At 39.7% G+C, this 27,091-nt stretch overlaps 1 protein-coding gene, 2 long non-coding RNA genes and 1 other non-coding gene across 5 annotated transcripts; 2 read left to right on the forward strand and 2 right to left on the reverse strand.

Moving 5' to 3' along the window:
* The first annotated feature begins 676 nt into the window (after positions 1–676).
* Positions 677–783, forward strand: LOC141624256 (small nucleolar RNA R71). Its single transcript, XR_012534066.1, has one exon. It is a non-coding gene; the product is annotated as a small nucleolar RNA R71 (small nucleolar RNA).
* A 1,983-nt stretch (positions 784–2,766) lies between these two features.
* Positions 2,767–5,687, reverse strand: LOC141621553 (uncharacterized). Its single transcript, XR_012532439.1, has 4 exons — positions 5,020–5,687; positions 4,233–4,931; positions 3,520–4,105; positions 2,767–3,437 (listed from the first exon to the last, which is right to left on the reverse strand). It is a non-coding gene; the product is annotated as an uncharacterized LOC141621553 (long non-coding RNA).
* Positions 5,688–13,709: 8,022 nt separating this feature from the next.
* LOC141623541 (uncharacterized) lies at positions 13,710–18,800 on the reverse strand. 2 transcript variants are annotated; one of them, XR_012533438.1, is made up of 5 exons: positions 18,468–18,800; positions 18,246–18,299; positions 14,503–17,734; positions 14,362–14,423; positions 13,710–14,270 (listed from the first exon to the last, which is right to left on the reverse strand). It is a non-coding gene; the product is annotated as an uncharacterized LOC141623541 (long non-coding RNA). The 2 variants fall into 2 exon arrangements; XR_012533437.1 differs by lacking the exon at positions 14,503–17,734 and having other exon boundaries at positions 18,468–18,792.
* A 580-nt stretch (positions 18,801–19,380) lies between these two features.
* Positions 19,381–26,355, forward strand: LOC141623538 (photosynthetic NDH subunit of lumenal location 5, chloroplastic-like). The gene is made up of 7 exons (XM_074439640.1): positions 19,381–19,532; positions 19,652–19,849; positions 22,514–22,673; positions 22,760–22,848; positions 23,328–23,382; positions 23,489–23,574; positions 25,914–26,355. Exons 1-7 carry the CDS (start codon positions 19,509–19,511, stop codon positions 26,064–26,066), a joined length of 765 nt encoding a protein of 254 aa, XP_074295741.1. The 5' UTR covers positions 19,381–19,508; the 3' UTR covers positions 26,067–26,355.
* The last annotated feature ends 736 nt before the right edge of the window (positions 26,356–27,091 follow it).

Here is a 27,091-nt window from a genome sequence, read left to right on the forward strand (position 1 = left end):
TTGATTCTTTTGCATTTGGAGGACCGCTTTTTGGACATCAAAACCTTGGTCATTTTGGTGATTGTATGGATTTTGATTTTGGTAACCTTGGTTTTGATTGTAAAAGGGTCTTTGATTTTGATTTCTCATGGGTGGTGGAGTGTATGTTGTTTGAGGGTTTTGAACATTTTGGCTTTTGTATGAGAGATTTGGATGGAATTTGGTGTTTTCATTGTAAAAATTTGAATAAGGGGTACCACTTTTGTAAGCTTGGAAAGCATTAACTTGTTCGGTTGTTCCCCTACATTCACTTTGGTCATGTCCCAAAGTTCCACAATTCTCACATATCCCACTTGGGATTGATGAGGATGCCGTCATGGCATTGACATGATGCTTTGATGATTTTGAGTTTTCCTCAAGTCTAGCCATAGCTTGTTCAAACTTCAAGTTGATTGTGTCAATGTGAGCACTAAGTTGAGCACCCAATTGAGTAACGGAGTCCACTTCATGCTTTCCTCCTCTAGTAGCCTTGCGAGGTCTACTATATTGTGAATTATGGATCGCCATTTCCTCAATCTTGTTCCATGTTTGATTGTCATCAACTTCGGTGAACATTCCATTTGATCCCATATTGAGAATGTTCCTAGAATCTTCATATAAACCATTCCAAAATTGTTGCACCAAAAACCATTCGCTAAGTCCATGGTGAGGACATGAGCGACAAATACCTTTGAACCGCTCCCAAGCTTCATACAAAGAATCTTCATCCCTTTGCTTAAAACCCGTAATTTGAGCTCTTAGCATGTTAGTCTTTTCCGGTGGGTAGAATTTTTTGTAGAAAGCTAGAGCTAACTTCTTCCAAGAATCTATTCCAAGGGTGGCCTTATCAAGGCCCTTCAACCATTGCTTCGCGGTGCCGATTAACGAAAAAGGAAATAAGACCCATCTAATTTGGTCTTGAGTCACGCCCGTTTGAGAGATAGCATCACAATAATCGCAAAAGGTTTCCATATGAGAATGAGGATCCTCACTAGGCATTCCCCCGAATTGGCTCCTCTCAACTAGTTGGATGAAGGCGGACTTGGCAATAAAATTACCGGTTAGATGTTGTGGTGTAGGAGTACCATTTGGTAGATTCTCCTCGGTGGGTACGGAGTGTGACGAGAATTTAGGCATTGTAGGTGGATTTTGTGTGGTATTGTTTAATGGGTTCTCTTCTCCTTCTATTGCGAAAGGATTGACAAACTCACTAGTGGGTTGAACAACTTCACCAACACCTCCCAAATTCCTCCTAACAAGTCTCCTATTATTCGTCAAGGTTCTTTCGATTTCACGGTCAAAAGGTAACAAATCACCTTGTGACCTTCTAGACATGCAAAATATCAAACAACTCGAAAACAATTAGAACAAACCTTGAGGAGTTTTACTTCCCCAAGGTGAAGAAAGACACAACTAATAACAATAAAAAGAAATCTTAAATCAATTAAACAGTCCCGACTAAGCACGGCGCCATTTTTTATCGATGCCATTTCGTGTTCACAAATAGATAGATGTGGTCGTTGGTCAATGGTCGATACAAAACACAATTTATACTTCACAAACAACTCTACAATTAGTAAAGAGGTAAGTAAAGGTCGGATCCCAAGGGACGGGTATTGAAATGAGAATTCTATTGTAACTAGTAGTGTCTAGGGGTGTCACAAATTGGGTTGGTGTAGAAGGTCACTAAACTAAAATAACAATGAAAGTAAACTAGCAAGATGAATAAAATAAGGGGTGTAAACAATTGATTAAAAGCACTAGGGTGTCATGGGTTCATAGGGGAATCATGGGATATGATCATACAAACATGTTCTCAAATTATAAGCAAGCAATTATTGTTGTGATGGATTGAGTTGGGTTATGTCTTACAATCCTAGGAAAGTTTGGGTCCCGGAGCCGAATCGATTAGATTGTACAACACCTACAAGTCGACTTAATCTTTCCTACTCAACACATGCATGGTCTAACAAGACTCGAGTTGGGTTATGTCTTACAAGTCTTGTTGAAAGGATAGAAGATGATAGTAAATGCAAGGATTCATAGGCTTAGAATTTCATCAAATATAACATGTGCATGAATTGAGATCAAAACAAGCAAGCAAATAAGATATGAAAGCATATTGATTTAAGCATGAATCATCCCCATGATGGTTTCCCCTAATCACCCATTAAACCCTAGCTAAGAAACTACTCACTCATTATCATGTTGATCATGCTAGCAAGGTTGTCAATCATACCAACAATATGAAACATGATGAATAAATGAAAGTAATTAACAATAATTAAAAAGGGATTAAGAGATTATACCTACTAATGATTCCAATAATAAAGCAAGAATAATAGAAGTACTTGAATCCTAGATTGAGAGGTTGTCAATCTCCCAATAATAACCCAAATAATCTTCAATTACCCAAAATAAAGGATGAACAAAAAGAGATTAAGGAAATAAAACTTGGATTAAAACTTGATTAATACTTGATTACAATGTTGAAAAGAAATTTGATTGATATTAACTACACTAATTATTGATAAAAAGAACATGCCCTTCTAATTAGACTAATGGGGTATTTATAGTGAAAATTAGGGAGGATGCATTAGGGTTAACTAAGGGCTAAACTAGTAATTACACTTTTTAAGTTGAGCAAGGAGGACCCGGTATTTTCTTAGAGAAGGGCTTCTCTTTTCGTAGCTTGAAGAATGAAATCCGTCTTTGTCTGCAGAATCCGGGCGGATTAGAGTCGGGACGGCCGGATTTGGGCGGTGCAATCCGAGCGGATTCAGGAGAGGGACGCTCGGATTGTTGAGGGGGAATCCGAGCGGATTCCAAGGAGGGACGGCCGGATTTGGGCGGTGCAATCCGAGCGGATTCAGGAGAGGGACGCTCGGATTGTTGAGGGGGAATCCGAGCGGATTCCAAGGAGGGACGCTCGGATTGTTCTGGCTGGACGGGCGGATTGTCTGCAATCCGTTCGGATTGTTGGTCAGCGTCAATTCTTCTTCTTTTCTTCCCTTTTCTTCATAAATTCCTTGGGGATTTCCTTGGGGATGCAAGGATCCTTTCTCAACATTGTTCTTCTACTATGATATGTACAAAGGCCTTCTAGTCTTAGTCTTGTCTCTTCTTGATGCTTGGTCATTGAATACAATCAATTTAGCCTCGTTTTGCCATGAAAATGCAAGATTCTTACTCCTTTCCTACCAAGGGATCAAAATCTCAAAGAATATGCAAAACAAAGAACTAAAGATAAGAAATGACCCAAATAGGCACTAAAAAGCATGGGAACAAGGCTAATTCGGGGGCTAAATATGCGCTAATTATGGTCACATCAGCAACTGCAGCTCCTCACCACACGGCCTCTGAAAGGTGGTCTGTGTCAGGAAAACTGGGGGCTGGGTCCTCATCAACGCGTCGACGCCCTACAATATGGATCCGCATCGAAGGTAACAAATCCTTCTATTAAAAAGAGGCACTGAAAACAAAGAACAGAGAAAAATATACCTCAATCGGGTACCAGGCAAGCCTCGACAAGCAGAGGGTGTCATATTCGACCTCCCGTAACAACAGCTCCTCACCTTCGCGACTGTGAAGGTGCTCCTCAACCTCGCCGAGTGTCGACTCCTAGAATAACACCCTAGGCGGATCAACCGGTACCACAAAGGTCTCACTAAAGCACTGACGAGCTAAACGCTCGCCCAGGTACCAAACCGGCTTGATCACCGTCTCAAGGTACAAATGCTTGAAGCTGCGAGGTTGCAAACGCTCCTTGACAGCAGCCAACACGCATGTGTAGTGCTCCCAAGGCAACCCGACAAACTGCACTCAAGGCAAAGTTAATCAACTAATTGGGGGCTTTCTAGGCTACCTAGTCATCTTATCTCTATCCGTTTCTACAAAACAAAAGAGGTAGGAAGCAACAACTTATGTCACCAACTCGGAGGGCGTTCACTCGACGCCTACAGTCCTCGTAAGTTGACTTAGTCGACTTCTTCCAAGCCACCGTCCAAGCCCTCACAACGGGGTAAGACGAAGGAACGCCACCAGTCGTCCCCGGGCGCAGGGGGACGAAGTAAGCATACAACCAAGCCTGTAACAAAACACAGCAATCACAAATCAGCCAATTGTTTCGAAAATTGCCAAAACTCAAAACCAATCCAAAAATCAAACCACAAATCAAAATCAAATTCAACAAAAAACCACAAAAATGCTCGTACCTCCAAGATGAGGCCGGGACCAACCAAAGCAGGAGAACTCCCATCACCTCCGGATGAACTGCAGCATGCAGGTACCGGGTAAAACTCGCCAAAGTCGACTGACCCAAGGCGTCCAGGTCAGCAAGCAAAGGAAGTACTTGGTCGACAAGCGCTCACCCTTATCACCAAAGTACGTGGTACCCAAGAAGTACCACAACCACAATCGCGCCTCCTGTGCGTCAGCCTGCGCCTCAGCCTCCGGACTCGCCAACGACGCCGGAACAAAGCCCACCACTCTCCCCCTAAAGTGATCCCTCATATATGAGTTCGCGATCAGGTAAGGAGTGATGTCAGACGGCGCAGGCAAAACATTGTCGATCAAACCCGTAACCACGGCGGAGACACTCTCTCCGGCGTCTCCGGGAACTCAACAGGCGTCTCGCCATAGGGGAGGCCCGATATCATGGTAAAGTCCTCTAAGGTGACACCGACATCCCCAAACTCCATGTGGAACGACAACATCGTGTCCCAGTAACGGTCCAATATGGCACGGATCAGACACAAGTTCGACTTAATCGAAGCCCTGTGAATATCACGCCAAGCAACCACCAACGGCCCCATAGCCGACCTCTCTATGAACGCCCTCGTACCGGCCCGGAGAACGTCGTAGAAACCCAACCAAGTCGAGAAGCCTGAGAAAGTCCTCATGGTACCAATCTCCTGAAATTGAGAAACAAACAGCGTCAGAATACCTATTCAGGTCTGAAACAACAAAAACAGCAAGAGCTCAACAAAGCAGTAAACTCACCAAACCCTCGTGTGCACGGTAGGAGATGTGAGTGTCTAGCCGCAGCAACAGCTGGCTACCGCCAAAACCCTCAGCCCAAGTAGGCGCCGCTCGCAGGTTCAACCTCCGCGGAGCTATAACCCGTCTAACATCCCAACCTGCGACGAAAGCGTCATCCGCTTCCGTCTCCGCTCTCCGTCTCTTCTGCCCTCGAGACTCCACGCGATGGGGAGGAGGCCTCACAACGACCCTAATGACATTCTGAAGCTCCCGTCTAGTGGGTCAAAGACCCCTCCTCCTAGTGGTACTAAACCTCCGTCCAAAGGTACCATCCTCAGACCCTGTCTGAGCCCTCCCAACACCAGCAGCCTCAACAACAGGCTCCTCCCGAGCCCTAGTGGCTCCCTCAACACCAACAGCCCCAACAACGGGCCCCTCACAAGCCTCAATGGCTCCCTCGGCTCTAACAGCCTCCTCGGTGGGCTCCTCCTCCTCGGAAGCGTCCTCTACCACCGTCTCAGGTGCACTCGCCGGAGTACTAATCGGCCCAGTCTCAAACAAGACCTCTAAGGTCTCAGCAATGGACCCAGTGGGCCCAGAACACTCCCTTGCAATCAGGATAAAATAAAAACGTCAGCCGAAATTTCGGCATTACGACGGCACAAAATGGATAAATCCAAAAAAAACACACCTGCAAATGCAAAACAAAACAAGGGGAAACCCGCCCCAAACCCGCCCAAACCCAACCAACAAAAACAATAAAACACTTCACAAAAAATCGCACAAAAACGACTCGCCCTTTTTTTCAAGCAAAAAACGAGTCAAAACAACAACAAAAATTTCAAAAAGCACCCAATACCTCAAGGCCCACACAAGGCCCGCAAAATAAACAACAAAAATTCCCAACACAATTGGGTATTTTTCAGAGCTCAAAAAGGCAATTTTACGCCAATTCGGGCAAAAATAGGTCAAAAATTCAAAATATGACCACAACAAAACAATGTGATTTAATCACGTCTCAAAGTGACCTAAACTACCGTTAAGGTCTATTTCAAGACAAACTGACTCAATTTGAGCTCAAACAGACGCTTATTTCATCAGACATAAGACCGTCGCAAAAGGCAAAAACTCAAAATTTTGCCCACAACACCCAACGAAGGTTCAATATGGCAAACACGGTCTTCCCCGACTACAATACAGCCTAGAGGGGCACACAACTCAAGCAAACAAACACGGCATTGTGAAATAAGACGGTTTCCTCGTCTCATTCACATTCTTCGAGCATAGGGAGCGGGAACGGGGATCAAAATGCAAACTAAAAGCACCCCTATACTCCTAAACAGGTTTCTAACCTAATGCAATCATCGATTTCACTCGAAAATGGGCTAATAAAAAACGCCCAATTCAATTTTCGAAAATTTAGGGTTTCGCCCTAATTCACTTAACAAAAAGACAAAAAAATTCAAATGGATTCAAGAGGATTTGCATAATTTGAGATGACATGATAGCAACGGCACAAAGTCAAGCAAGAAAAGAAACCAAAAATGGAGATTTTTGTCTTTTACTGGAAACAGGGAAGCCCCCTTCCTTCGTACAACAGCTCGCGCCTCAATGGGGGTGTTCCATGCTTTATTCAACGAAATTTTGGGCTTTGGCCCAATTTCCCACACAAACTTCAATTATTCAACGGCGAAATTAAAAACCGTCATCTTTCAAATACAAAAACAAAATAGTGGGATTCAAATTCGCTATTTCCACAACATTTCAACGACGGCAATAAAAACCGTCATTTTTCAAAATTAAATAGTGAAATTCAAATTCGTTATTTCCACAAAACTTCAACGACTGCATTATATTAAAAACCGTTATTTCTCGAATAAAAACAAAATAGCGAAATTCAAAATTCGCTATTTCCACAAATCTCAAATCTCCAACGACGGCAATAAAAACCGTCATTTTCCAAATACAAAAAACAAAATAGTGAAATTCAAATCCGCTATTTTCACAAATTTCAATGACAGCATTAAAAGGCGCCATCTTTCAAATACAAAAACAAAATAGTGGAATTCAAATTCGCTATTCTCACGAAATTTTTAACAAACATTTTCAAATCTCAAACAAACGGCATTAAAAACCGTCAAACCTTCAAAAAGGGATAGTGAAATTCACTACCCTTCACAAATCTTAAAACATGAGAGGACGAAATTAAAATCGTCCTCCTCAAACACACATCAAACGACAGAATACACATTTGTCCTTTGTCTACAAAACAAACGGCAATAAAAACCGCCATCTCCCTTCGAGGTTCAAAATCACCGCCGACCACGGGAGCCAGGCTCACGAGCCTATCCCTTTCCGGCGCCACAAACATTTAATATGAACACCGAAATTCCCCAAAAGGATATCGGAAACCTCCTCACGGAACCCGCTAACTCAAACAACTTCTCGAAATAGGCCCGTCCAACACGGCTATTTCCCACAGTCGATCAATCGACATTTAGCATGGCTGGCGAGCCTCACAACGCGCATTCAATATGGCTGGCAAGCCTCACAACGCGCATTCAATATGGCTGGCGAGCCTCACAATGCGCATCCAATATGGTTGGCGAGCCTCACAACACACATTCAACATGACAGGCGAGCCTCAAAATGCAACACATTCAACATGGATAGCGAGCCTCACAACGCACATTCGACGCGGCTGGCGAGCCCCTTCATATCCGCACACGGCTGGCAAGCCCCTTCATATCCGTACGCGGCTGGCAACCCCCTTCATATCCGCAACACGGCTGGCGAGCCTTTGTCCGTAGACAAGAAACGATTCAAGGACATATCCCGAAGATGCCTCAGGTATGACTCCTTCTTATGGCTGGCGAGCCTTTATACGTAGTCTAACGTAATTTAAACGACCCGCACGGACAGTCGACAGACTCTAAACAGTTCCCGACGACAGGTCCTTGACTCGTACCCCCGAGTCGCGTTGGGGTCGCCCTTCCCGATGGCAGGTACTTGGCCCGAATCCTTTCGAGCCGCCTCGACGTCGCCTCGGTCTCCAGGTTGTAATCTTCGATTGACCTGGGGGCTATACTTTGACTTTCGCCCTGTCCAAGCCTCATTCAAAGTGGGGGCTCTCTAGATACCTAGTATCTGTCGAGTCTCCGACAAACACCCAATGATTATCGGACTACAACATGCTTAGGAATCGCAGCGTTTGATCGACAATTTTGTACAACTATACGTCGGAAAACATAAAACGATTCCGAAAACAAAACATTTCAAAAGTACCTGGAGTGTTTAATGCATGACGACGGGGTCGCAATGACACTAACTAGAGTTAAAACTGACACCGGACCAAAAACCGACTCAAAATTCAATTCTCGACTCCAATAACGAGTCAAATTGAGTCAAACACAAAAAACAAAAAATTTCAAGACTTCCATGCGAAGTATTTCCCGGAATGCTTCATGGTCAAGTAAAAATAAAGTTCATCCAAAACATAGGATAGAACAAATCATGATTACTCGCAGCCAACGGCTCCGTCACTGGAAGATGGTCCGGATCGGGCCATGTCCATAGTTGGGACAACCGGGGTCAAAGGTTTGAGAGCCGAAGAGGCCTCAAAAATGGTCAACCTCTCTGCTGGGCGAGTGGCGATAGCACGGCAACTGAGGTAACGGGTCGAAGACTTGGCCCTGAAGGCCAAACTGGCACACACTATGGTCGGGGCACTATATGCAACGCGCTCCTGTCAGGTGGGGTTCAGGTAAGTAACTAACAACATCATCTTATGTGAGTTAAGCTTACTCACATCTTTCCTACCATAGAGTAAACAGGTCAAGGCTCGGAGGAATATCTTTAAGGTCACATGCTAAATATCATTCATCAACATGTTACTCGAAGTGGGGGCAGATATACAAGTGAACAAGAGCATGTAGCCACTGGCACCACACTCAGTCGGGACCTCCCTATAATATCCCTTCTTAGCCTGTGTAAGCCTCAGGTGATCGGCAAATTGGTCAAGAGTCAAATAGAAACTAGTGTTCATCAACTGAAAGACTACCATCCCTTCAGCCACATCGTAAGAGAAAGAACTCGTGAACTTTAGGGTCAAAAAGGCATAACAATGTTTTCTCAAGTGGTACAACCCCTCCAAACCAAGTATCTCAAAGATATGTCGGACATCTACTTCTATTTTCAGCTCTTCCAACACACTCGTATAATGCACCTTGTGGGTCTCAAGGTGCGACTCAACAACTCTACAAAAGCATCTCTCTGCTTAAAGCTAGCAAAGATTACCGTAGGGAATCCAGGAACGGGCGGGACAACGAGTCCTTGACTTCCTTCCCTTACCTCTGGCTCGGCGGCGCGTGTCCTCTTACTTTGTCGTGTAGTTGTAGTTCTCGGCATCTGTTTCAACATAGTTTAGCCACACATCGGGTTTTACAAATTCAAAGTAGAAATTTTCAATTGTCATATACGAAAAAGATGATGCCTAGTATAAATTTCTTGCCAAAGTATGTAAAATTTTGAGATAAAACACGATTTTTGCCAATCCCCTTACTCTTCACAATTCATAAAAGATGGTTTTAAGGTTTCAAAACATGAAGTTTAAACAAGTTATGGAAGTGACCGGACTGAATTTTCTACCAAAAACAAGCTTAATAAGTCGGTTATTGTAGTGAAATTGGGACAACGTTTCAGCTTTGTGCACTTTAAGACGGAGTTCTAAGACGAGATTTTTGATGAAAATAATCAAAATCAAGCACCAAATACGATACTACTAACATCCTTTATCCCTTTTCAACACTTTAAAATGAATTTGATGAACAAAAATCAAAATTTGGGGCAAACCCTAGAAAAATCCGAGTTGAACATACTCAATAATTAGGTTTAATTTTGCAATTCCTAACATCAATAACAATGATTCAAGGTGGTTTCTATCAAAATACAACAATTACAATGCAAGATTTGGTTATAAAAACGAAATTCCAGAAAATCCAACACAATACATGCTTCAAATTGGTTTAAAATCAAAGAAAAGGGTATAAATTTACCTCGAATAAGTTTGCAAATGAAATAAGTGGATGAACTTAGGAAGATGCGGAAAGAGCAAGCACAAAATCACCAAAGTTTTTGGTAAAGAAGGAGGTTTAAAAGAGGATTTTAGGTTTAGAAAGATGAAATAAGAAGTAAAAGAATGAAGGAGTTGAGGTTATAAGCCTCGAAAATTTTAAGAATCCCGTGTTACTGTAGCGGCGATACTCGATCGGGTATCTAAGGTACTCGACCGAGTAGCCTCTACTCGATCGAGTTGAGGTATGCTTGGTCGAGTTTTGATGCTGGCAAAATGAGCATTGATTCTGTTTTCTATCAAACTCGGTCGAGTGACTCACCTACTCGGTCGAGTAAGGCTTACTCGGTCGAGTTGTCCCTCGTACTCGGTCGAGTAAGTCAAAATACTCAACAAAAGATTACAAATCTAGTTAGGCGTTCCTGCAAAATAATAAATCGTTCGGAGTCTAAGGCATACTTAGAACTCGTCACTAGTTATTTATATACTATTACTATCGATTCACATTACCTTGCATATAACGCAATTACCACAAACAAAACATTATAATTTCTATTCTACGGCATTTCAAACAACATACGATTCAATTTTACCATTACGTACTTTAGTTCACATATTTACTCATAACAATAACAACATTCTACTCGTAGCTATGCATCTCAAATTCTACCACACAACATGTTCATACAATTTTATAGACAATACAAACCTGCAAATTAATTATCACTAACATGTCACCACATAACCTTATGTATACTTGCATTACTATAGATACCCAGTATCTGTCGAGTCTCTAACAAACACCCGATGATTATCGAACTACAATATGCTTAGGAATCGCAGCGTTTGATCGACAGTTTTGTACAACTATACGTCGGAAAACTTAAAAACGATTTCGAAAACAACACATTTCAAAACTTTTCAAAAGTACCTGGAGTGTTTAATGTATGACGACGGGGATTCAATGACACTAACTAGAGTCAAAACCGACACCGGACCAAAAATCGACTCAAAATTCCAATCCCGACTCCAGCAACGAGTCAAATCGAGTCAAACAGAAAAAACAAAACTTTTCAAGACTTCCATGTTAAGTATTTCCCGGAATTCTTCATGGTCAAGTACAAATCAAGTTCATCCAAAACCTAGGATAGAACAAATCATGATTACAATTGCGTGATAGTGACAAGACACCTCGAAGACCCGCGAAATGGTCCGCGCCTCTTCGAGCAGCCCATGAGGCCACGTCGCTCAAAACGCACACAACCACCTATTTCTCTATAAATACCCACCTTCACACACCATAACACCTTACGCGAGTGTCCGCCCCCTCATTTCTCCCTTAAAATTCTATGATCGACTTCTCAAGTCACAAACCAACACGTGTTTTCGACCTACCGATCGAAAACACAAGCCTTACACATTGTTTGATACCGTCATCGTGCATTAAATCACTTGACCGACCATCTCGACCAACAACACCATCACTAAACTTAAAACACTCTTTTACATTGCTAAAACGGTTTTCAAACCGAGTTTTCCGACCAAACAAGTTTCTACCCTTTCGTCGATTTCTCGTCTCAAGCCTAACATGTAAGTATGAGGGTGTAAAAATCCTCTTCTATCATGTTTTTCTTTTGTTTCATGACTATAACATGCTAAAACATGCATAGCATGGTCCAAATATGGGATAAATTAGCCAAAATCGGATTTTTGGCCGAGGCAGGGGCTACTTGTATAGCAGCATGGCTCGCGCCTAAAGCCCCTCTCAGGCCTTAATCCAGCCGTGTTTGGTCTCTTCTTCCCCTTTATTTTCATTTCATATTTGTAATCGGTTTTTACCATTTCAAATACTTCAAATCATTTTTATGATAAACTTTTAACCATAATATATTTTTCACCCTTGGTTCCTAATACCATGACGGTTTAATCCGTGTTTCGGTGATAATATTTGGTTAATTACATTTTAAAAGGTATTTTAAAACCTTTTATTTCATTTCTTTATATCTTCAAGACAAATGCATTAGTCATAAATACAAAATCATCCTTGGTTCTACATACCATGTCGGATTTTAACCCGAGTACGATAATAAACATTCACTAATTACAAACAAGTGAACTTAAAACAATTAGTTCACAATCATTTTCAAAACTATTCATGTCAAGCTTGCAAAACCGAACCCGACATCGAATATTGTCAAAATAATGATAATTATTCAAGTCTCGTTCTTCATATCAACACAAAAGCGGTCTAAACGACCTTTTCAAATCAAGACGGGTTCAAACACCCTCTTTTCAAACCATTTTACAAACCTTTTTAATGGTCAGAAGACGTCCTACAGTCGTCTGTTGACCCACGCCTAAACAGGCCACTCATTTTCTCATTTTCAAATCAGGACAAGCCTGTTTGCATCGCCGGATGGCTCGCGCCTATATAGGGCCGCCCGATCACTCACCTGTTTCCTTCAAAGACTTGTTTAGGACGATCCCGACTTCGGTTAACCCGAATACAGGACGGATCAGATGACAAATCTGCCCATTTTACACCGTATTTGCAAAACGCCTTACTAAGACAAATGGATCACGTTATGCACCATAAACCTAACTCGGTAAATGGATGTTTAATTTCCGTCTTGTATGCAAATCAACATTAAATCCAACTTGACATCAAATACTTGATACTTGGGTTAAACAACCGACATAGAAAGCTCACATGTTAGGTTTAAAACTTGAGGATGCGCATTCATGCATTTACCCGTTTTATCAACTTTTGCATTTAACCAACCAAGATCGATCAGTAGAGGCCGCTACCGCGGGCGGGATTGGGTGTCCAATTAAAAGGCTTCCCAATACGTACTTTCACCTCTTACTCAGAAACTTTGGATAGTGGACGACCTTATCCAGGGCGTACGAGAGTCATTCTAGAGATAGGATGATAAAGAGGGATGATTCCTTATCTTTAGTACCTATGTAAAACACCGCTTTTTGCCTTGGTTGACCTAGGTATAAAGTGGATTCAAACGGGTTCCAAGCATCCCACAAATGTTTGGTGGCGACTCCGAACATCTCTTGCATTGTTTCGAGACCCTTGCCGAGACGAAACCGACCGTTCTAAAACGATCCGGTCGAAAGCATTTTTATGCCGCCGAGCGTGGCTTTCAAAAAGACCGCTGCCGCGTCCCGCAGATCGGCCGGGCATCGCAGGTGGGCCATGTCCACAATTACATTCTACTTTTCCCATCTATATACTTCCACATAATTACGAGAACAATTATGCATCATACACATGTCATCCTTCACACACAAGACACCATCTCTAAACATATATATCGCATATTACCACACAAGCACACACAAACTCCCGACTCCATTTCCCATACGAAGTGGCTGGCTTAAGCATATTTGGGCTGGGATTTTGGAATGAGAGTGCCTACTCACACAAAATCAAGCAATTCAAGGAGCTCCCAACACACATACACCAGGTTCATTTTATTAGACTCACTACGTTCATAGGGTTCATCGGTTACAGGTTCCAAAATCGTCGCTCGGATACCACTTTGTAACACCCCCATCTACCAATGAGTCTTAACAAGACCTTCCCTAGCAGATAAGGGCATTACCATCTCGGTTGCCTGAGGAATAGTAAATATCATGACCTCAATAAAAGAACAGTTTAAATTTTATTACAAGTTTACTCAACTAAAAGAAAAGATACAACTAATAACAAACAGCTATCAACTACGGTGATACTACTCCATGTCAGGACTCAGTGAAAGACTCGTCCCTCCAATGCACCCAGCTAAGCTTCGCATATCAACACCTGCTAAGACTAACTGCTTACCATAAAGGATCACGGTAGACACATAACAAGAAATAAAGACAAACAAAACCATACAACGTCAGTAATTGAAGAACAACAGACAACACAAGATTCAACATACACACATCCACCTCCAACTCCAATCATCCATCAATCATATGACTAACCCGAAGGTAAAGGCCTGCCAGAATATCCATCGCAACAGATATTCCACACCGCCAGTGAGGGGCCGCAGCCTTTCCCACCTAAGCCTCGCTCATCTCCATCGAGCGAATAACCCATGTCCATTAATGTGCGCATCCCCCTTATGACGGGAACCACAAGGGGAGAATCAAGGGCGTGAAGCCATTACCGATGATGACTCCACTCAGCCAGGGACCCACCCTGTACACAAACACAACATTTCTATCACTCAAACAACAATACTATAACTACACATGACAATCAATCAACAGTACTGAATAGGAAAACCTACCTTTAGCAATCAGCATCAACACCCCATAATCCGTATGAAGACAAGGAAACCACCATTATAACCTATCACAAATAGTAGGGACAACTCTATTACTAACAAACATAACCACAAGGAAACCCAAGTACGATGATGATGATTTACCTATGCTCGGCATTCCGGCGATAAGATAGGTACTCGACTCAAGTCTCCATCCCCATGGTGTCTCCAAGTGTAAAGGGATCTCAAGGGTTGATGGTAGGTGGGAGATAAAGTGTCGTCGCTTAGGTTTAGGAAGAAAAGAAATGAAAAACTCGTTTGGGGTTTACGACTTCACGATATATAACTTACCGCTGAAATCGCCATACTCGATCAAGTATGGGACTTACTCGATCGAGTGGCCTCTACTCGATCGAGTTACTAAACTACTTGATCGAGTAGCCTAAGCTAGATCGAGGTCTACACTTCCAAAGTTCGCCAAGTACTAAGTCCAATTGTATGAAAGGTTCTCAAGGGTCTACCAAGTGTCTAAGGCCAGTCAACGGCTAGTTAAAGGGTTCCTAACAGGTGGGTATTACAAACACTTATCTAATAATTCAGTTTTAACCTACTTATGCTTTGTCAGCTGGTTTAAACTACGTAACGTCTGGGTTAAGACGGTTTTTATTAGTTATGAAGTAATTTCTATTTAAAGTATTTGTGATTGTTTTATTCGATATTCATTTTCTCGGGTTACCGAGATGGTAACAGTTCCATCTAATCGGGAATGTCATGCTAAGGCTCCTACTTAAAAGGGCGTATTACAATTGTAGACACATTTACGAGGACCTTAGATTTTGCTTTACCCTTACTAGATCTCTCCGATTTAACAACAAACCCCATTGGACTATTGTATAAAACATTAAGTGATGTTACTCGGTGCAAATCTCTTGTGTGAAGCGGAAGACCCTACCTATTCTATAGCTAATGAAACTTTACTAACAACGAACGACTCCATAAAAGTCTTAAATGAATTTGGCAAAGAAATTAACAAAATTAAGGTGTCATCCTCATTACTATCTTAACACTTAAATTATATAGGTCAAGTACTCGTAAAATAAATTAAGTCAGTGTAGATGTTCCTTGAGAGACATACCTTCTTACATACGAAAACCGAAAACGCTGCTTAAGAAGAACGTTTTGGTTATAGTATCTATTATATACAAAAGTTACACTTCACTTCACCTAAAAACATGTAGCTATTTTCTCATCGACAATCTCAACAATCACATCATCAGATAAACACAACAAAATAAAAAAAAAAAAAGGGCCTTCTCCTCCAGGGGTTCAAGGCTACCTCTGCCTACTCAAAATCCGATAATTTGACCGTTTACTTTTCCTTTGATAAAAACAAACCATACCCCTACCGTCTAAGCAGAGCTCTCACCTTTAACTTGCGCAGCCAAAACTATTTTGCCGACGAGCTTATCAATGTTCAAAATACTTACTCCAGAATTCTTTTCACCCAAAAACCAACAAATTTAAATAATACCCAAAACACGCGGAAGTAGAAAAGCCAAATCAGAACATGAGCTCGGGTGTCAATTGTTGTGGGGAAGCTATACCTCTTATTGGATATCTGATGCGTCTGTGTCCACGGTATATAAATTAAGTACAATATTGTCTACCTTGAACCAGTCCTTTACGAATTTATTCCTAAATTTCCTTTTAAAATGTATCGTATTATTAAAGTTAGTGGGTACTTACAAATATTTTATTGGGTTATTTAATGGTAATACTTTGAACTATGAGTGTCCTTATCAGAATACTCTGTACTATGAATTAACTAAGAATATTACCAACTAATGCACTCCCTCCCTTATAACAAAATCCGCTTCTTTTTTACCTGATGCAACAGGTAATCTTTGCGATGGGGCCCATTTTTTTGTTTTTTTTTGACAAACTTCATCCCCTTCCATATGCATTCCATATCTCTGTTTCCCTTACCTTTTTTTAACAATTAGTCTCACTTTAGACGGTATATCCGTTTAAAGTGTAGGCGGGTAAAATATGTCACCACTTATATAATAAGATAGAGTGGTGACATTCCACTTGTTGTCCGTCTAAAGTGTGAATTTGACCCGTTTAAACTTTAGATAAATAGTGTCCGTCTAAATTGAGAATTGTATTTTTTTAAACTTATCTAAAATCTCAATCTGTCCTCTCCCCTTTTTATACAGCCTCTCTTTGCTCTTCATAAATGAAGAGTTCACCTTGCTGTTAATCAAATGCTTCCTCAACTAATGTAAGCCCCACCATCTCATCTAGTCTATACCAATAGTTCCAAATGTATTACCCATAAAGACTAGATCTTCACCACCCTTTTCAAAACAGCCACCATACCATAATTTCAAAATCATAGTGTTCAACGGATTTCCCTAATTAATCAACAATATTTCAATAACAAACCAAGAAATTGTTTTAAATGAATTAACAAAAAAAAATATCAATAAATCAACTAAAATATGGGCGAATTTGAAATCAGTTTAAATCAGAATAAATCACATTAAACCTGGAATATCAATTAATTAATCAAAAAAATCAAACTCAAGTCAAATTAATTAATAAACCAAACATAAATCAAACTTTGAAAAAAAAAAGAGTAACAAAAATCAGGATAATCGAATTACTTGTCGCATTATGCATTTAAATTAGGACAAAGTTGACATTAGTCCGCCTTCATTCAAGTGATTGGTGCAGTAGGAGGAATGGTGATGAAGGATCAATAATGGCGTCATTTTTGTGTGCACTAGAAGGAAATAAGATGAGGGGAAGAAGAATAGGTAAAGAAAGGTAATAAAGGTAAGGATAATAAAGGTAGGCAGAAAGAATGAAGGAAGGTAAATTTATGTGTTTTAGACAAAGGTAACCGGATTAGCAGGTCACCCTTTCACCTATTCTATTATGGGAGTTATGGTACATTAGTCGGTAGTATTGTTAGTTAAAAGACACTATAGAGTATTTTGAGAAGGGTCATTATAGTATAGAGTATTCCCATTAAATAACCCTATTTTATTTCATCTCTACATGATGTCAAAGTTGAGTTTACACCATAATTGTAACACCCTCATTAAAGCAAGAGCCTTTAGCAAGACATTCTCAGCTAAATAGGTGTGTTACCATAACGATTTCCCGAGATAGTACATATCAAAACCACAATAAAAGAGTAATATAATACTTTACTTTTTAATAATTAAATTGTCTTAAAATAATCAAAATCCATTGTATTAACTATTACATCGGAAGACTTAGATTTTAATGTCATTATAAGACTAACAAATGGTCGAATCATACTGCTTGTACTCGTCATGCCCCATTCCCAACTAACATCTGAAGCCACAGCTCACAAACTAGGCACCTGTAAGACTCACTGTTCATCATTTGCCGCAAATATCAAATGGATCACCGCAAATAGTTTATAAAAGATTTTACACAATAACGCACACCAGTCAACCAAAGTTGAGTAAAGATAATTAATACAGTTATACAATTCACATATATGCAATATTGTCAACAAACAGTATAGAAACCAACAATTATTCGTGCAACGCCGGTCACACGACTTGCTCGTGTCGACCATCAGTCTCAGCCATGTAGTACATCCCTCGACACCGTACTATTAACTTTCTCCACATCGTAGTACACCCCCTCAACACCGTACTATAATCAACATCGCAGTACACCCCCTTAACATCATACTATCATCAACATCGCAATACACCACCTTAATACCGTACTATCATCACCACATACTCACACGACCATAGCATAATATCATCATAGAATAATAACGAATAATTCTAACAAAATATCACCACACGACAGCAATAACAACATAGATTCAAAGGATAAGTAGAGAATCTCCCTACCTCAATTCCAGGTGCGCAAGCAAACTTAATAACGATCCGCTACCAAACCGTCGCCTACAATACACAATTTCATACAATCACCACATTGTTCATCCAATTCAATTAACATTAACTAACTTCCCCAAATCTCAAGTCTAGGGTTTAGTGTCAGTCTAATCTACTAACATAAATTAGAGAATTAGTATATAAATTAACAATCTAAAGAATGAATTAAGAACTTACAACGAGAAGAATTTGAATCTGCTTTGCAAATAAGAAAAACCCCAAATCAAATTGCACAAGATCAGTTTTCTCTCTTCTCCCTAGATTATTTATGAGATTTGTAAAAACTTGAAATAGACTTTAAAGGACTATAGGTCTAATGTTTAAAGATTTATATAGGGTTGGAATAGGCTTAGATGAGTTTAATAAAAGAGTTTAGAATAAGAATATAAAAACAAACACACTATTGTCCAGTATGGGTTGTTCGATCGATTGGAAAGAGCTTGCTCGACCGAGTGTCTCGCTTGCTCAATCGTGTTGGTCGAATAAGGAATTTTTCTTATTTCGACACAACTTTTTCTTAACTTACACAATGAGTTGCTCGATCTAGTAACCTAAGTCTACTCGATCGAGTACCGTAGTTATTTTGATGGGTAATTACAATAACATTGTAAATATTTAAAAATTGTTAAATCCTTCGTCCTGGTCATTTGTTTGTCTATTCCATTTTGGAGTGTCTCAGTCAATTGTTTGCCTTTATATTTTAGGAACGCCTTTGATATGCAATTGGATCCTCCACACTCTATTTTGTCCACTTGTCATCTAATAATTGATCCTCTACTCTTTCCTTGTTCTTTGTGATAAAACCAAAAGGTAAATAAATAACCGGAACCGAGGGGATAATTTAGTAGTTTTAAACATCGAAATCGCCATCTTATGAACAAACCCAATGCGTGAAGATATAAAGCCTACTCTACTAGTTAGTCCTCCTATGGAGCTTCGAGCAATCTTGCGTGAAGATATTCTTGGAGTAGCTATTCTCTGTGTAATAGCGACTTAGTATTCGGGGGAGAAAAAAAAAAAAAAAAAAGAACAAACCCAATGCGATACAAGAGTAATTATTCCGCTAGCCCAAATAAGAACCAAATGATGACCCAGCCCATAACGTACAGTTTCACACGACAAAATTACACAATCTCCTTATCTTCCTCACTTTCATTCTAGTGTATCTGCATTTCCAAAGCATATTCTACCTAACACAACCTTCTCCTTCAATCATCAATGGCGACATCTGCTGCAACCCTAGTAAGTACTAAATTCCTTTTTCTTCTCATTTATCATTATTTTATTATTATTAACTCCTTATTTTACTGTTAAATATCGCTTTTGCGCGTTTAATTTCATAATTTTCGATCTTAATTCAGGTTAATATTTGTTCCATTTCCGGCGTTGCACCGGCGAACTCCGGTAACCGAAACGCCTCGTTTTCGGTGATGGTTGCTCCCAAGACTTGTTTGTCATCTTCTGGTTCGTTCGCTCACCTGTCACTCACGTGCTCTTCTCCTTCTTCACTTCGCCGCGTACCTCGTCGCATTCTTCCCTCAGTTCGAGCTTCTACTGAGGTCTTTATTCTTTTTTCCTTTTTTTTTTTCTTTCTAAATTTGTTTATTTAGTAGTACGCCCTCGTCGCAATGTTTACCTTTGATTAAAATAGCCGTCACAAATATTGTACAAGGTAAACAAATGATTGAGACAGAACACAGTAATAATAAGTTGATAACTAATTGTTCAATGAATATCTTTTCAATTGCGATTATTTTGTGTTGATGACTGTTTTTGTACTCCACAGATTGAAACATAAACGCTCTGTTGACTGTGTTGGAGTGATAAGTGATTTCCAACTATGTTACTCCGACACTTCACTTCACTTAACTGCTGTGTCGCGTGTCAGACACGTGTCGGTGTCCGACACGACACGAGGGTCGGATTTACAGGGGGTGATGGGGTGAACCCCTTAGTTTAAAAAAGCGCGCCTCAGGCGCGCGCGCCTAGGTGCGAGGCGAGGGTAGGCGATGATGCTAGGGCATTACAGCAACTAGGCGAGTCTGTGTTCAAAAGGCCCTAAAAGGCGAGCGCCTCAAGGTGATGCCCTAGGCGCAAAAAGGCGCGCCTTCTTAACTGGAGGCGCTGACAAGCTTTGTTTCATAAATAGTTACATGTCAAGCACATGACCCTAACTCCTTTTTAATAAAGTTTTATTTTATTACAAAATAACACTCTTTTAACCCTAATTTTTTAGAAGTACAACCTAATCAGCGTTTACTTCTTTCAATTTTCTACTGCAAGTTTCTCTTTTTCTTCTTCACATTTTTTTTTTAAATCTCTTGCTTTGACTGCTGTTATTAAGCATCTGTTTCCTTTCATGTTTTCTTTCTTATAATTTCAGTTCCCCCTCTTCTTCTCTCCTTGCTTATATACTTGTTAATTCCTCTCTTGACTTTCTCTCTCTACCATTTGCTTGTAATTTTAATTGCTCTCTTATCTTTTCAATTTTTAACTTGTAGAGTAGTTTGCCTTTATGTTTTTGCCTTATGTGCTGTTTTGGATACAATGGTTAATTAGGTACAAGTATTTAACGCTTAATTTAACGAATGATATGTGATATAGAACGTAATTTTCTTCCCTTTAATATATTTATGATGTGAATCTATGTTTTTAGTGATGCTTAGTGTGTAGAATTAGTTTAGAGGCTCTTACAAAAAAAGATGCGCCTCGCGTTCAAAAGGCGTGCGCATTCGCCTTGCGCCTTGCGCCTCATCGCTTTGACCCCTCATCGCCTCGTTGTGCCTTGCGCCTCCTCAAACTAAGGTGAACCCTCACCCCCCATTATTTTTCAGAAAAAAAAAAATAGAATAGTTAATAGAAAAAAAAAAAAAAAAAAAAGGATGTTGCAAATCATATACGGAAACGCACATACAGACTACAGAGCAACCAAATTACAACCCATATCTTTCACTATTTCAATCTTCTCAAATTCCTTATACCTAATTTCCAATATTTCAAGCAATCAAGCGGCAGACATCATCAGTCATCACCGTCTCAAATTTTCCGTCTCCAAAAAGTATGCTTTATACTCAATTTATTTGAGGATTTAGGCTATATGAATAATGAATATGATGTTTTCTTCATAGGATAATAGATTGATAGAAAATTAGAATTATTGAAATGGTTCTATGGTTGAGTGATTGTAAGCAATTAGCCAAATTAGGTTTAGAAAATTAATGAGTAAGCATTAACAATTTGCCAATTAGCCGATTATGTGAATAATGAATTTGGAGAGGAAATGGTGAAGGATTTTCCAAATGGATGATGAAGGAATAGTGCGGCACTGCGGCAGTAACAAAAGTGAGAGATTGTTGGTTTTGTTGAATGAAAATAGGGTTCATCTCTATTTGTGGGTTGTATTTGTTTTTTTGTTGGTTGTGTTTTTGTATTGGGCTAGGCCTATGTTTAGTGTGGAGTTGGCCCAATCCGCCGGTTGGTCTTTTCCATGTAATTAGGACGGTTTTTTAGTTTAATATATTCTTACATTTCATCAAAAAAAAAAATGAATTTGATTTTTTTTTCCTTTGAAAGGCCTTTTACATTTATAGAGAAATATACTTTTCGCCTTATGGAGAATGATGATGTACTAGATAGTTTTTAACTCGAGAGAACTCGCACATTTTGTTGCCCGCACGCTCTTAGCGTAAATTGTATTATGAATTACTCGAGTAATTATATTTTGATTTTTTTTTATGCTATAAATTTTTTTGAACACCCGTCACCCCCATTCCATAAATCCTAGATTCGTCCCCACACGACACTTCGACACTTCGACACTTCAATTTAGACCACAAAACAAGAAAATTCACCCCAAATAGCCGTGTCCGAAACACCGACACGTGTCGGACGCCGACACGTGTCGGAGTGTCCGAGTAACACAGATTTCCATGTTTCCACAATTGTGAGTTTGTGACATGATTTTCGCTGTAGTTTGTTGACGCTGTAAAATACATCATCATCATCCTCATCATCAATTGTTTACCTTTGATTGATTGGGGGATGGAGGGAGAAGTAGTTAAGAATGCTAAATTCTCTGTGAATTATTATCAATGCAAGTAGTTCTTCAAAGATCAATATGGTTTTTCTTATTTTCCTTTTTTGTGTTTGAAAATTAGTTTTTGTGGACTAGGACACTAGGTAATACTGCATATTGGTAACCTGTCTTATCGTCTGCTTTGCAGAACGCAGAAGACATACCATTGCAAGGAAAAGTGACGAATAAGGTGTATTTTGATATAAGCATTGGAAATCCGGTGGGAAAGCTAGTTGGGAGAATCGTGATAGGCTTGTATGGTGATGAGGTGCCTAAAACTGTTGAGAACTTCCGAGCTTTGTGCACAGGTTGGGCTCTTGACTAGACGTCATGTGTTTTGTTGCTTATGAATTAAATGTGGAAAACTTGATGTTGAACTAATTTACGGTTTCAGGCGAAAAGGGATTTGGTTATAAAGACTCTGCGTTCCATCGTGTCATCCAGAAATTCATGATTCAAGGAGGAGACTTTGATAAGGGAAATGTACGTTCTCTGAGCCCCAGCGTTATTTACATTTAACTTATTTCTATAAATTACTATGACATATGGTTATGTCTTGTGTATTAAAAGAGAGTATGTTTAGTAAGGTTTCGTGTACTCAATTATAGTCTTTTGTACCTCGCGAGGATTATGGTTATTTGATACCCACTGCTGGGCTAAAATGGTATCGATGAGTTAATGCCAGCCCGAGTCTTGGAACAATGAGTTAGTATGTTCGCTCCTCTTGCAGTAGAGGATGACATAGATCTATTTATTAATACGGCCAACTGATTAATTTGTACTTTAAGCTTCCCTCTCTGAATCAATACGTCTTGTTTGTGTCCTTCCTAATCTCTTTCTTTGTTCCCTAAGTTCCTTCCAATACCCCCTCGTCTCCTTTTTATCTGCTTTGCTTCTCCATTCTTTGTGCTAGCCGTTACAGTTTGTGTAGCAAGCACCTGAAAGAAACTGCTTTGTTTCAGGGGACCGGGGGTAAAAGCATCTACGGCCGTACATTTAAGGATGAGAACTTCAACTGTAAGTTGACATTTGTTCATGTTTTGTATACTTAGCTCAGCTGTTTAGTATTTTGAATCTTTGTCATCTATTAAGGATAGCTCTAATGTTTGGAATGTTACTGCAGTATCCCATGTTGGACCTGGAGTACTCAGCATGGCAAATGCAGGCCCCAACACCAATGGGAGTCAGTTTTTTATTTGCACAGTCGCGGTATAACTTCGTCTTAAATTTAATTCTTTCGCTTGTATAGTTACTTTCCCTCCTGTAACTTATTCTACAGTGCATTTTATCTACATACTAAATATACCCCACCCCCCAAAAACAAAAGCGACCAGCAATATCCTGTATTCTTGGTTAGGACTTGGGACTAGAGCTGAGCAAAAATCTGATTATCAAATCCGATGCGAAATTTTGGATATCTGAAGTTAGGTTTTGGATCAGATATCCTGTCCAACGTTTTTTGTTATTTAGTTCGGGTGTGGATATTTACTTGAAAACATTTGGATAACCAATCTGGAAAATATGTTCTGTTATTTACTATATTTTCTTGTAGGTTATTACCAAATTTTTATTTGGTGAGATTACTTGATTGTGATCCCCGTAATAGGGTTGTTAATTCTCCTATGTTTCAGACTTTCAGTTCAATTTCACTATTATTTTGAAATTGTTCCATTTTTTCGTGTTTTTTAAACTTCCACCGCTATTTTAAGTATATTTCTTGAAGTGGACACTGTTATATACAACTTAAAAAGGGTTAAAATATAAGATCAGCTCAGTGATTCTTAAATTTTATGTCCAAATCATGACAAGTGTTGTTAATGTGTTGTGCTAGTCGAATAACATAACCATAAGCATTCCTTTACATATGAAAAGTTAAGTCTGTAGCAGTTGATACAATTGGTTGTAGGCCTTGTAGCATTTAAAAAATGGGATAAAACATAGGAGGGGTAAGTCTGACTTAGAGAAGTTAAGAGAATTGGTCGTGGCATGTAAAAGAAGTTGAATGTTCATGGCAAGTTAAATCTACGATGGAAGCTATTTATGATCCTGACTCTACTCTACATTGTGATTTATATTAAGCTACATATGTTGGTGGGACATCTTTGGTGTAGTATCTTGTAAAATCCTATTTCCTTTGTTTTAGGTTTCTAGGGGTTGTCACGTTTTTTGCATGGCGGCCGACTGACCGGCATTAAGAGCCATTAACTTTTGCTGGACACGTGTGAGTTTGATGATTTTTCCGTCAGAAGTTGAATGTTCATGGCAACCTTGACTCTTAACTCTTTCTATCATTGAGAGAATTCCGTCAATCCTCCACCTTCGGAATATAACTGCCTGTACCCCAACCCTGCTTTTTTCTTTTTTTTTTTTTTTTTTTTTTTTTTTTTTTTTTTCTGTGCACAGCCTTCCAGCACTTGGGAATTTGGGATCACTCCTGATCAGTCTTTCAATGTTCTCAGCATTGTCATGAAGCGGACCACGAAATATGGCACAACTAGGAATAAATTCTCTTTAGGGTGTGTTTAGATTGAGGGATTTGGAGGGAAAGGAAAGGGAGGGAGAGTAAGGGATTTAAAATCCCGTGTTTAGATAACAAATAAGGGTGGAGGGAAATGAAGGGGGAGGGATTTGGAGGGATCCATTTTTCCTCATCCAAGGTAAATCAAAATCTCTCCACGATAGGCCAGATTTGGAGGGAAATTGTATTCAAACACTCATCCCCCCCCCCCCCCCCTCCCCTTCCCTTCCCTCCCTTTCTCTTCTCTCCTTCCCGCTCCTCTCCCTTTCCCTCCACTTTTGCTATCCAAACACACCCTTATAATATTCCACCCCATTAGTGTTGGATCAGTAAGCCTTTATCGAGCAGATTAATATAAGGCATGGGTTTTTTCCATGCATCTAGAGTCTAGACCTTCATGCTGCAAATTGTACACCCAAGGCAATTCTCGCTAGGTAAAATTTATAGGACTCAAATCATGTTGCTTCAGTTTTACATAATCCAAAAGAATGACATTTGTGAGGTAAGCTAGCTGGTGCAGTAATGAAGTGATTGTACTCATGACACGAGTCCGAACACTATTAGTACCAAAACTACTTTATTGGTAAACCTAAAATGCATATATTTGTTGAAATGTATGAGCTCCCTGTGCGTGTAATTTATCGTCTTTTTGTATTTTTTGCTCCCCGGTTAAATAGCAGACATGGTGTTTAGATAAGAAACATCTAGTCATCAAACCCTTCATGTTTGAGAATTTAGATCTCCGATCATAGGTTTTATATTATAATCTGCATCAATTGTTTTGCCCTCGTGTATATTGTTTTCCTTCGTGTATATGTTTGCCTAAAAAACTTTACCCGCTATCCAAGTAAGAGTATAATAGTATGTCCCTTGTAAATGAGATTTTTTAGTAACTACTGAGTATAAAATATAAATTGTGTTCAGGGCGAGTTCTCTGATGAGTGGTTTTCAGTATATTAGTTTAAAATTGCCATACAAGATACTTTACAAGTCTATTTCTAATGTTCTGATGGTTCTCTTTAAATGGCAGACACCGTGGCTAGATCAGAGACATGTAGTATTCGGACAGGTGTTGGAAGGTATGGACATTGTTACGCTCATTGAAACACAAGAGACTGACAGAGGAGACCGTCCAAGGCAGAGGGTTGTCATCAGTGATTGTGGTGAATTGCCAACAGTATGATGTCGAAGTTCCAAATTTTCCCTTTCTGAAAAAGTTTGGTTTGGCACTATCAATCAAGAGGCTCTTTTCTTTATATTCTACTGCATTTTGTTTTAGTCATTTGGCTAGAGATATAGAGAAAGCCCTGTCTATTTTATCTGTATCAGGCTGATGTACTGGTCGTTAGAGAGCTATTTCAGATGTTTTTCGCGCATTCCCTAGGAATCGTTATTCCAAGACTCTGGATCAAGTTTTGTCACAATGTTTATTGAGCTAATTTAGATTAGCACGTCCACAAGGCTGCCAAACATTCTACTCCCGTGTCTTGGTTTCCTTTCGGTCGATTGGACAGAGGTCAATCATAGATCAGGCCGTGTACTCGTCTGAAGCGGTGAGGCTCGAAGAGTAATGTCATTGATTCATCGTTACCTCTATGAGGAGCAAAGGTTAATATAACAAACTGGTGAGATTAGGTGATAGAAAACTAGAAACTCTACTTGCGCGTAGACATGCTTAATTGGTGCAATTTTGTCTGATAAGTCTGACTGAAGACATGCACTGAAGATCAAATTGATAGCTCGAATATGATTCGAGATTTGAGTTGATCATATACCCAATGCATACATTATAAGATAAGAAATTTTACTATATCTAATTCTACATTTAAGTGATGTAACCATGCTATGATTCATGAGTAACGTTGTAGGCACGGAAATTTTGTATATGTGCCACATTGGATGTCAAAAAGACAAAATATTGACCTGTTAAATATTTGTGTAAAATGTATGTAATTAGTATGGATGAAATTTAATTAAAGTAGTCCATTTCAATTATTTTATCCGAGCCGATTCATTAAAGTGGTAAAATTCAATAAATGGGTCAAATCCACCTAATTAAGTCAAGTTGATTTCCAAGTCCAAGCCCACTCATCCTCATTTATATGCGATGGAAAAATAGAGAGAAAAGTTAAAGTCTAGAAAATGCGCAATTTCCCTATGCAAATCAGATTCTTCTTTAAAGTTCCATCAAATAAGAAGATCAAACTG

Source organism: Silene latifolia, chromosome X (genome assembly GCF_048544455.1).
Source record: "Silene latifolia isolate original U9 population chromosome X, ASM4854445v1, whole genome shotgun sequence".
Taxonomy (NCBI): Eukaryota; Viridiplantae; Streptophyta; class Magnoliopsida; order Caryophyllales; family Caryophyllaceae; genus Silene; species Silene latifolia.